The sequence below is a fragment of the Macrotis lagotis genome, chromosome 6 (genome assembly GCF_037893015.1).
Source record: "Macrotis lagotis isolate mMagLag1 chromosome 6, bilby.v1.9.chrom.fasta, whole genome shotgun sequence".
Taxonomy (NCBI): domain Eukaryota; kingdom Metazoa; phylum Chordata; class Mammalia; order Peramelemorphia; family Peramelidae; genus Macrotis; species Macrotis lagotis.
The window spans coordinates 86,596,919-86,609,031 of NC_133663.1; the positions used below are offsets into that span (position 1 = coordinate 86,596,919).

The window sequence follows — 12,113 nt, forward strand, 5'->3', positions numbered from 1 at the left end:
GCTTAGCTCATTTTAAATACAAGGTTGAAGAGGAGTCCTCTCTCTCTCCCTCCTTAATGCATTGCCCTAATCTAGGTCTGTCATTCTATATCAGAAGATATTCTTGTTTTGCTCCTGCATGGATCCTTTTTTGTTCATATTGCCTCGAGTTTTCAGAATCATTCTTTCCTGACATTCTGTTCTTTGAATTTTGATTCTCCAAACACCTAACTAGGGCTTGATATGCAACTATATTTTAATTAGAGATATGTTATTTTTTCATCCTCCCACATTCATACCCACCCTCTACCCTCCCTTCTTCGAAGAACTGTTGTTAAAGCAGGTTACAATGAAAGTGAAGATCTCAGTGTCTCTTGCAATTGAAAAATTATCTCTCTATGCACCACTCCATTTTTCTCAGTTGATAGGAATAAAGTAGGGCTGAAATTGTTTTTCATGTTCAGGTTCTGTAGGAGGCATTTTCACATAGACTCCAGTAGTGAGAAGGTTTCTTTTCTTTAGCTGAGAGAGAGAGAGAGAGAGAGAGAGAGAGAGAGAGAGAGAGAGAGAGAGAGAGAGATCAGTTCCCATCGTATAACAGAAGTTTCTTTGGCATGGTTCTGATACATGGTGTACAGGCTTTAGAGCAAGGATTTCTTCTCGATTTTATTACTGGAATTATTGGATAAGGAACCCACTATCATCTCTGTAAAATGGGACACATCTTCCCCATCTATAAGATAGGAGAGCAGTATGTGTGGTAAGAAATTTTAAAGAGGTCAAGAAAAAAGAAGCACTGAAACCTTTGATCCTTATCATCTCAGCTCAGTGACTATTGGCTGATGTTTCTGCAACAATGCTTAATGGGTCAGGATCTATCAAATTAGAAAAACAAGCAAATAGCCAGTTCTCAGAATTAATTCTTACTCTCTTCTAACTGACTTTTCTCTTTTCCTATAAAGATCTTCAATTTCTGCCATCTCTTTTTTAAAAAAATTCATTCCATTATCCTTAGTGATAACAGTATATGACAAGAGAGATTGGCAAGACCCTCTAATATGTCTATCAAAATGTCATTTGCCATCTGATAGGTATTATGTTAAGCTCTGGGGTCATAGAGAAGGAAGGAAAATTGCCAATACCCTTAAGGAGTTTACATTCTAAAGGGAGGAGGAGAAGCAGGTGGTCACTGATACATGAATTAGTATTTATGAGACAAATGTGCATTTGGCAAGTTGCCTTAGAGGAGATATTGCTAGCAATTAAGGAGATAGGTTGAGGAAAGACTTTCTGAAGGATATATCACTTGAGCTGAGTCTTAAAGAAAGTCAGTACCTGATTGTCAAAAAATTGAGGAAGGAGGGGACCCTATATATTTTAATTTATTTAAGGCAATGAGGTTAAGTGACTTGCCCAAGGTCACACAGCTAGGCAATTGTTAAGTGTCTGAGGTTGGATTTGAACTCAGGTACTCCCAACTCCAAGGCCAGTGCTCTATCCATTGAATCACCTAGCTGTCCATGGGGGCGGAGAGAGCTATTCTTAATCTTTTTGTGTGTCATAGACCTCTTTAGTAGTCTGGTGAAGCCTATAGATCCCTTCAGAGAATTTTTTTTTAATTAAATCAAATGCCAAATTTTCAAATAAAGGTCAGTAAAAATAAAAAAAAAACATATTTTATCATTATGGTTTATAGCTCCCCTCCAAAAAAATCTACAGTTTTCTAGGCCCCAATTAATGAACCTTTGGAATAGATTGTATTTCATTTCCTTCCTAATTAGATAGAATTATAAACAGGTGGTAGATCTTACAAATCTACAGGGAAGTCACAAAGACTTATTTTAAGGGGAAAGGATACCTGCTCCCTGCATAAATCTACCATCTGCCACCAACTACAGTAAATTTTTGAATGAGAAGAGAGTGTTAGATCATGGTAAATCTAGAGGCATGTGATTCATAGGGGAATGCACGTAGGTCTTTTAAAGCATTGTGGAGGACAAGGAAGAGGGGTTCACAAAAAAACAGAGAGATGGTTATCTACCAAAATGATTTAGCAGTTAGGTGGTGGTGTAGTGGAGAGTACTGACTCCACATAGGAAGACTTGAGTGCAAATCTAACCTCTGAACAAATTAACTATATGACTGTGGGCAAGTCACTTGACTGGTTTCCTCAACTGCAAAATGTATAATAACATCTACTTTCCAAGATTATTGTGAGAATCAACAAAAATTATTTAGCACAGTAGACATTTAATAAATGCTTTTTCCCTTCTTCCTTCCTCCCCTTTCCCTGCCCCAACTTTACCTAAAACCAACCTGGGGTCCAGTCATTAGAGTTCATTTTAAATGAAGGTGAGAAGGAAAGCAGCCAGGTGGCTTTTCTCCAGCTGTTAGTCAAAGTGAAACACTTCAGAAGCTCACAAACACTGCTATGTTGAACACACAGTTCTAACATAATGAGTCATCCCTGAACCCTCCAGTAGCTGCTTCTCGTTATTCTCGCTGGCTCTCTATCACTGTCTTTCCCCTTCCTCTTTGACTCCTCAGCCTCAAAGATCTCAAATGCAGTGCTGAGTGGCAGAACAGACCTTTAGACTGATGGAGATCTGACAATAGGACAGTAGAGGAAGGAACCAAGGTAATACTCACAATTTTATTCAAGGAAACAGCTGTGATGAGGAAGCTGTAAAAAAATAATGCAGAGCTCACTATAGCCAGAATCCAGAGCATAACTTCAAAGTCTGGACAAGGTTCAGGATCTGAAACATAGGAGGGGAAAGGAAATCTTGATGTGGCTGGCATGGTAGAAAGACCACCACACTAGGAGTCGTAAGATTTTGGCTCTAATCCCTGTTCTGTCATTTATTAAATATGGTACTATATGAAATACCACTTCCCTTTTCACCTGTAGAATAAGATGAACAGACAAAATGAAAATCATTTAGACTTAGGAAATTGCTTTTCATATGGATTGAGCCCCCCCCCCCATACACACAACAGCAGCTGTTTTCATGGGTGGCCACTAAGGATAATAGTCTAGGATAAAAAAGTTTTGGCAGGGTCTTTCCTTTTTCTACCTCAGAAAGTCTGACAAACTTGAACAGAAAGAAAGTGGGGACTTCTTGGATTGTGTCTCCATTATTGGATAATTTTTGGAGAATCCAAAAGATTGAGATAACTTCCCTATTATGTCATACCCAAAACATAAGACTTATCATTACCCCAGATGCCTTAGTTAGAAGTCATCTTTTTTACCCCTCTTTAGCCTCAATTATACTTGGAGTCATGATGTTAACTTTTGAACCTACTGGTAACATGACTGCCTTTGCATGAGGATAGACAAGAGACCTGAATAATCTTCCAAACTCAACAATGATTAGCTTGATGCCCAGTAACAAAATTATTTTTGTTGTTTCTAGTATTATGCAAAATAAAGTAGCTCTATAGTATACATATCACTTTATTACTATTATGGTCCTTATTATATAGATGAAATAGCTTTGCTCACCAATGGCATATATCTGTGTTCCATTGCCTAAACCCATGTAGTAGGGAGGAGGATACATGAGCTCCACTTTGCAGATATACAGTCCACTGTCTGAGTTCTTTAGTCCTGTGAGAGTGAGCATCACTTTATTCCCACTGGCATTTCCGGTACACTCAAGCATGTCATCCATGAACACTGGTTGATTATCTACCAGGTATGTTGAGGCACAGACTTCAACCATCTGGTTGTCCATCTGTCGGAGAAGTCCCACTCGGATCTCTTTGGTTTTGTTTGTCAACTCATATTTACACACAAAGCTGGCAACCCCTTTACTGCTGGCCAGGACCAGTTCTGGTTGAGTCACATGTATCCCTAGGATTAAAGAATTTTTTTTTAGATTTCATGAATTAGCACCTATCTATGCTAAATTGTGAAACAGGCATTCAAACGTTCTGTCCCAATCTAGAAATTCCACCCCATTATCCTATTCTACCCTATATCTGTACCTGCACAATGTTACTGTCTATTCTTTCTTACTAAAGTAGTATATTGTTAGCTGGTAATAGGTATTTGCACAGTGGCTGAATTATTGGAGACAAATTGTGTCATTCAGAAGACTTAAATGTGAGTTCTAGTTCCAGAGTTATGAGAAAGAATTTTTTTCACCTGGAAAAAATAGAGCTGAACAGGAGAGGAAGGATGGTGTCAGAGAAGGACATTTCCCCAGGAGAAGGAGCTGCTTGGTCCTCACTCTTTTTGTGGGGAATTGGTGAAGATGTTGTCATGGAAATGGATCCCTTGGAGGTAATGACCCTGGAAGCTTTTTGTTTCATGGCATGATTTTTACACACATACAAATACTCCATCTCCACTGAATAAATGAATTTTATGCCTTTGCTATCCTACATGATTAGAGTGCCCTCCGTTTTCATTTCTATCTCTTAGAATTCATGGTTTCCTTCAAAGCTCAGCTCATGTCGTTTTTGACATGGCCATCTTTCCTAATCCTATTTATTGGCCTCAGATTTATTAGCCTCTTCCCCTCAAGTTTTATTATTGTGTGTAGATATTTTTATACATATATATGTATGTGTGTATAACATATATAAAACTTAGTGGCATATAGTGCTTATATACATAGATATGCTTGTACATGTATATGTTGAATCTCCTGATAGGATAAAAGCTCCTCCAGAACAGGAATTATACTGTGTATCTGTGTAACAAGTTCTTAATAAGGGCTTATTTATTGATTCTCTAAATGATTGATTGATAGTAAAATAAGATATAGGAATAATACTTATGGAAAGGAAAAGTGACCTTTAAGGGAAAAAGTGCACTGACTTTCCATGTCAGATCCCTGAGACACAACCACATTTACCATGCTAGTTACTACCCTCTCTAGGTCTAATATATTAGATCATTTCATTTCATATGACCTCAGTTTTTTTAACTGTAAAATGGAAAGAACAATTATTTTATCTCCTACTTCGTGGAGTCATGAACAGAGTGTTATAAACTTTGAAGTAGAAGAAAATTAGTTCAGTCCCTACTTCCATTTTACTAGAACTCATAAGGCCTTTGATTCCTCCAAGGAATCAAAGAATAAATCTACATTAGTGGAATTTCAGATATGTTAATGTACAACTGGGAAGATGTATATTAAAGTATAACTAGGAAGATTTGAATTACTCAGATCCATCACATTTAACATGTCTCACCTCATGATTGAATTCAATTCATCAAACATATATTTCAGATCTATCATGTGCAAATTACTGAGCTTGACCTTCAGAGGCTACAAAGACAAATGAAAAAGATGCCTGTGCTCAAAGATCTTACATGTTAATAAAGGATATAGAACATATGACTGGGGTTAAATAGGATCCCAGTGCAAAGAAAGGGATACATGCAAAGTACTAGGGAGATATAAAGAACAGACTGTTTCTGTCTGGATGTGCAGGTGGGGAATCAGACATCTCCATCTAATAGAGCCTAAATCTACTCTGATGTTGTGCTTCTAGATAACTGGCATAATTGGCATAACTGGCATAACAAGCTATTTCTCTATGAATGACCATGTGAATAGATTTTCCAATGCTAAGCCTTTTTTTCTTCAGGACAATGTAAGAACACAAATAACCCATTAATAGTCTACCTCTTTCTTAGACCATCCCATAGCTATCAGACCATCTCAAACACTTAACTCTCACAGCTCAGGGATATCACTTCATATACCTCTATCATCTTGTCTTTTTTATATACTTCCATTAATCTTGTCTGAGAACTTTATTTTATTTTTCTCTTCAAAGAGCACAAAATTCTCAACTCAAAGTTGTGGAAGTTATTGTATAAGGCTTTGATGCAATATTATTGTGCTATAAGAAATAACAAAGCTTGATGATTTCAAAAAAATCTGGGAAGACTTATATGAACTGATGCAAAGTAAAGAACTAAGAGAAGGTTGTCCACAGTAATAGCAATATTGAAAGAATGATTAACTATGAAAGACTCAATTACCCTGATCAAAGTAATGATCAAAAAAAATTTTAATCCATGATAAAAAAAAATGCTGATCACCTCCAGAAAGAGAACGGACAAAGTCTGAAGGCAGATTGAAGCATACCTCTTTTTACTTTATTTTTATTGTTTTATTTTGTTTGTGCTTTCTTTTACAACATGACTATTTTATGGAAATATTAAAAAAATTTTGATTAAAATTTTTGTTGCTTCATGCACTTTGGTTGAGAGACTTCTCCATAATATTCCTGTCTCTGCAGAATAATTTTCCCTCATGGTCATAAGTCATAAGGTTATACTTTGATTGAATTAGAAGTTGCTGTGTTCTGTGTGAAAATTTTGGGAAGCAACAGAAGACTTCACAGGAATGCATTGCATTTTCAAGTGTACGATTGGGTACAGTTTCAACAAGTAGAATTCAAACTCCAGAAATATATGGCATGACCTGTCTGGAGTATGATTAGTCCAGTTTTATAAAGGTGAATAATGAAAGTTAACATTTGAGAAGACCAGATCATCAAAAAATCAGAAAAGAAAATGCTCATTTATTGATTCCCTTTTCTTCATTAGTTAAGTATTAACTAAGCATCTCTGTATTAGGCCTGTTGAAGACGTTAGAAAATTTAGATAGGAAATTCTCTGATATCAGGGATCTTTCAATGATGATAGTGAATGATAAAGCACAGTGATCAAGTGAATGATAAAGCACAGAACATTATAATATATATATATATATATATATTATATGATAGGCTAATTGGAGAGAATGACTTTAATGGAGGAATGGAAAGGAAAAGAAGGAAGGATATGGCATAGTCTTATGGAAGAAATTGGGTTTAAGTATAACTTTAAACATGGGGTAATTATGCAACAGACAAAGTGGGAAGACATTTGAGGCATGAGTTACAGCATGAACAAGGCCATCTAGGTAGAAGAATATAATATAATATAATATATGTAAGTGGAATGGATTGTAAACTAATTTTTTTGCTACATAGAGTATTTGGAGGCTGGAAAGGCAAGGTAGTGCCAGTAGATTGAGTCTTGAATACCAGGCAAAGAATCCGACATTTACTCAGTAGGCAATAAGGGAATAATTTTTATTTTTACCAGTAAATAACATTATCAAATCAATCACAGAAGAAAAGGTTTTTCTGGGGGGGGGGGGGTTCCTTCTTGAAAAGCCTTGCAATAATACAAGATCCTTTTATTACTTGGGATTGGTGCAATGAGAATAAGTTTATAAATTTATTTCTGGAGGAGACCTTGGCATCATCTATTCCACTCTTCATTTTAAAGATAAAGAAATTTAGACGCAGAGAGTTTAAGTGACTTAGCTTCATTGACAGGAAGGATTGAATACGAGAAATATGGTAAAGATGGAACTGAAGGATTTAATTCATTGGATGTGAGGGATTGAGACAAGACAATAATTCAACTCACATTAATATAACCCTTTAAGATTTATAAAGAACTTTCCCTTTAACAGTAAGAGACATGTATTCAGTCATATCTCACTCTTCATGACCCTATTTTGGGGTTTTCTTGGCAAAGATACTGGAGTGGCTTGCCATTTCCTCCTCTAGCTAATTTTACAAATGAGGAAATGGAGACAAACAGATTTAAATTAACCTTTTCAAGGTCAAAGAGTAGTAAGTGTCTGAGGCCAGATTGGAACTCAGGAAGACGAATCTTCCTGACTCCAAGTCCAGGATTCTAACCACCATGTCACCTTGCTGTCTGTAGGAGAAATTAATCATGTAACAATCCTCACTTTATTGAAGAGGAAGTTGAGGCTCAGAGAATCTAAAGGACTCATCTATGATCACAATATCTACTCTAGTATGATATTCAAATTATTCTTCTTACTGTCCTAAAGTTCAGCTCTTTCCACTATTTCACATTTTCTCTTGCCACTATATATTGTCTCTTTGATAATTCTAAAGTTACAAACATGAGAAAATGAATAATGTAGAAAAACCTTTGTGGAATCGATAGTGTTGGAAATGGAAACAGGAAGGCCTGGGTTCAAATGCTACATCTGACCTTTACTAATTATATTATACTGAGCAAATAACTCTCACTCAATTTCCTCAACTATTAAAATGAGGGAATGAGATTAATGACCCCAAGAGCCCTACCTGATCTAAAGTTATGTCCTTAGATAGATCTAGTGATTAGAAGGAGGCATTTTGAGTATGGAAATAAGCAATATTATTGAGTTTGGGGCTTACATAGCTAGTAGTTGATTGGAATCTTGAACAGCATTTGAGATTCTTGATGTGCTTTGGCCAGGTCCTGCTGCAAACCTTCCCCCACATTCCAAGACATGATGACCACATATCAAAAAGTACTTTGAGGTTCTCACAAATAGAAAAAATAAATTATTAAATTCTAGAATTAAATTCTTGTTAAAACTAGGTGTTAAGTGGGTGGAGGGGAGGCAGTAAAGAGGTTGTAAAAATGACGAGCTGATGTGACAACCACCATTTGAGTGTAAAAGAACCGACAAGGAAAAGGATCATGGTTCCTCTGATTTGAAGAGTCCCTCACCTTGAGTTGAAAATATGATCAGAACTTGAGTTGAGCCTTGATTTGGAAAAACAGAGACAGACACCAGGAGCCTATCTGCTCATGATAATTACTATTATGTAAAGGTTTCCATCAGGTACCTTTGCCTTATTTCAACCTTACCAGTTATGTAGTCTTCCCTATCCCTCTTGTGAAAATGTAAATCCTTTGCTTGTGCTAGTTCAGTTATTTTCTTGATCTCAGACTTTAAGTTAGGTCAGCTTCTTAAGTTTCCTAGTATGAGTCATCTTCATACAAGTAGCTTTGAATGCCATGGGAATGAATGAGATCATCAACATAGAAAGTGTAGAGGAAAAAAAGAGAAGTAGGTAAAAGACCCTTAGAAAACACTCACATTAAGAGGAATGAGAGAAGAAAAGGAACCAGTAAAATAAAGAAAGGAATGAAGGTAGAGGGACAGGATAACTAAGAGAATAAACTATCTCCTGATTCAAGAGGAAAAAACCAGTCCAGTAGAAAGAAATGGTTAAACACATCCAAAATAGCAGAAATATTGATTAGCATGAGAGTTAAGCAAAGGATCCTGAATTTGGTGGTTAGGTAGTCCTAGTGGTCTTTGGGAAGGCGGTTTCTGTAGAGTTCTAAGAACTAAAACAATTTACAGAAGATTACAGGGACAGCAGGATAATAAGTGGAATAAGTGAGTATAGACAATTTTTTCCCAAGAACTTTGATAGTAAATGATAAAGAGAGAGGATGTGGTCTTTTGATGAGCCAAAAAAGTCAAGGGAAGGCACATTCAGGATTATGGATGACTAGGGTTGGACTTTACTGTGTAGGCTACAGGGACCCTGAAATTTTGAGGTCATAGGAGTAACATGACCATGTCCACTCAATCCTGAAATAATAGTTGAAGAGAGATTCTCCTCTCCACCCACTGCATTTGCGAGAGAACTTCCTTATCACAGCAAGGGGAGCTTCTACATGAAGAAAGCCACAGAGTAAAGGGCACCAGGTCGTTTCCTCAATAGGGTGAAGCAACTTTGCAGCCAGGCTCTTCTGGGCTTCCCCAATTGCCTGATCTATGGGCTAGCTCATTATCTCTGCTACCAGCACCACCATTAATATTCTGCACAACACCAATGTTTTCCTTTTGAGCCCCTATATATCTCAATTCTCCTTTTGTCCAGGTTGAATATAACAGAGAGGCAAGAATTACATTAAAAAAAAGATCATCAATTCCCTATTATCTAAAAAATAAAAGGTGACATCTTATACATTTTTTTGTTGGACTATGCCTGGGTATTCTAGGACCTCTTCTCTATTCTATTTCTTAGCTTCCCAATCACCAACCTTCCCTTCTTCTCCACCCCAGGGAGAGCTTTCCCCCTGAATAACATTTAATTTAATAATACCCAGTCTCCAAGGGGATCAAACCTTTGGAAAATTCTTTACTTTTTTGTACCCTATGAGTGGAAATCAGAATCTGTGACTCTTTTTGGAATCTTAACCATATTTAATATAACTCAAAATCTCAGCTCAAATCTCACAGACTCAAGAAACATATTAGTAAAATCTCCTGCCAAATTAACAAATACTGTGAATTGCCCATTCTGACAAACTACGTGTCAAGTTCTAAGAATATTTTTATCATTCTATTATGTATACTAACTTTGGCCCATTATAAGTGCTTAATTAGTGCTTGTTGATTAATTCATCTTAACTGAGCTATCAGATATAATGAGCATTTAGTATGAGATTTCCTAGCAACACCCAACTTTTAAATATGGAAAATGACCTTTTACATATCACAATGGATTCTGGTTTCATCTATATGAAATAGGGGAATTTGCACAAATGAATATCATTAATATCTGAATTCAATGTGAAAAATCAAATAGCAATGAAATCCCATATACCAACAGTCAAATGAACCTCTTTTTGACTAACTTTAGCTCAAGATTTGAAATTGCTTTCATAATTGAATAATATTTCATAAATTTCCTAATTTAAAATTTTCATTAAAAGACAGTAATATTGGGATGGAGAATATCATATAATTTATTAAGTGGATATTTTGACCAGAAAATGTTTAAATAATCCCTCTAGAATCCCAGCATTATGAAATAATACTCTTAGGTATTCAGAGCTTTGTATTTGTCCATTTCCAGGTAGTAAATGGTCAAAGGGTTCAGGCTCCAAATTTTGAGGACCAGGGTTTAGAAACAACTTCCTGAGTAATTTTAGATGTCATTTGATCTCAATGGGCCTCAATTCCTTCTCTAATAAATGCAAGAGTTGATTACATGACCACTGAGGTCTTTTTCCTGCTCTAGAGCTATAATTCAGTGAATCAATACCCATTCCCCACTAAAAAAAATCCTTATCTTAAAAAAATAAAACTAATATAATTTTTAAATATTTTCTTCTAATATGAACATAGAAACTTGTGAAACTGTCTCAAACTACCACCTATTCTGGTCAGGAATTCTCTTTCCAAGATGAATAAATCATCAAGCAATTAGCATTCATGTGTGATTTATTCATGACTGAGCTAGGCACTTGATACTTAGAGCTCCATCTATTCTCTGCTGACTTCTTTCAACTGCCTGACCCAGAATAGAAAATTTCTCAGAACTGCCTAAGGCCAAGGAGACCCAAGTTTTGTTTTTAGCTTCTACTGTGAAACCAAGTCCCTAGAATGGAAACAGTGGAGAACTGTATTCAGTTAAGTCTTTTAAAGTACTCACCTTTGGAGATACTTGGGATAAAGAGTAGAGAGAGCATTGCTGTGCAGGGCCAGTTCTTGGGATGGTGAAGCATTTCCATTTGTCTCCTAGACCTCAGGAGTACCATAACGTGATTGCTACCTTACTCGGAATGTCAGGAAGAAGAATGAAACTCGTCAGGATATCGAAGCTTTGAAATGTGTTTGAACCCACACAGAGTCCGGGAGTTTATATAGATAGCTTTGATCCCATGCATGTACTATAGATGTGCATACCCAGGAGGCACCTGAAAGGATAACTTTTTGTTTTGGTTTTACGAGAAAGGAAGTAGTGGGCTCAGTTGCTGCGTAGACTGTAACCTCAAAGTCCTCAAAATAGAACTGAACAAAACAAGCCAATCCATGGATGGAAAATGCACTCACTTTGAAACTGATGCTTTTTGTTCATTTTGAGGATCTGAAGAACAGGGGAAGGCTTGGAGAATTTCCTGGAGAGCACTTAAATCCAAAGTTTCTCCACTTACCTATTAAATCTCCTAAACAGCATGCTTCAGGTTGAACATCCCTTCAATTTGACTATATAATTAATGAGAAGGTAGGGAAAATTATTGATATAAACTGAATGTTGTTTGAATTGCAATGACATCTTTTTTTTTAGGTTTTTGCAAGGCAAATGGGGTTAAGTGGCTTACCGAAGGCCACACAGCTAGGTAATTATTAAGTGTCTGAGACCGGATTTGAACCCAGGTACTCCTGACTCCACAGCCGGTGCTTTATCCACTACGCCACTTAGCCGCCCTGACATCTTCTTTCTAAGGGCTTCTTGATCCCTTACAAAGAAGCATCAGCCCCTCCAGAGCAAATCTC

General features: G+C 36.6%; 1 protein-coding gene across 1 annotated transcript; it reads right to left on the minus strand.

The window, feature by feature from the left end:
• Positions 1-303: 303 nt before the first annotated feature.
• Positions 304-11,521, minus strand: CTLA4 (cytotoxic T-lymphocyte associated protein 4). The gene is made up of 4 exons (XM_074191573.1): positions 11,269-11,521; positions 3,488-3,838; positions 2,629-2,738; positions 304-501 (listed from the first exon to the last, which is right to left on the minus strand). The coding sequence occupies exons 1-4, from the start codon at positions 11,372-11,374 to the stop codon at positions 397-399; spliced, it is 672 nt and encodes a 223-aa protein (XP_074047674.1). The 5' UTR covers positions 11,375-11,521; the 3' UTR covers positions 304-396.
• Positions 11,522-12,113: the final 592 nt, after the last annotated feature.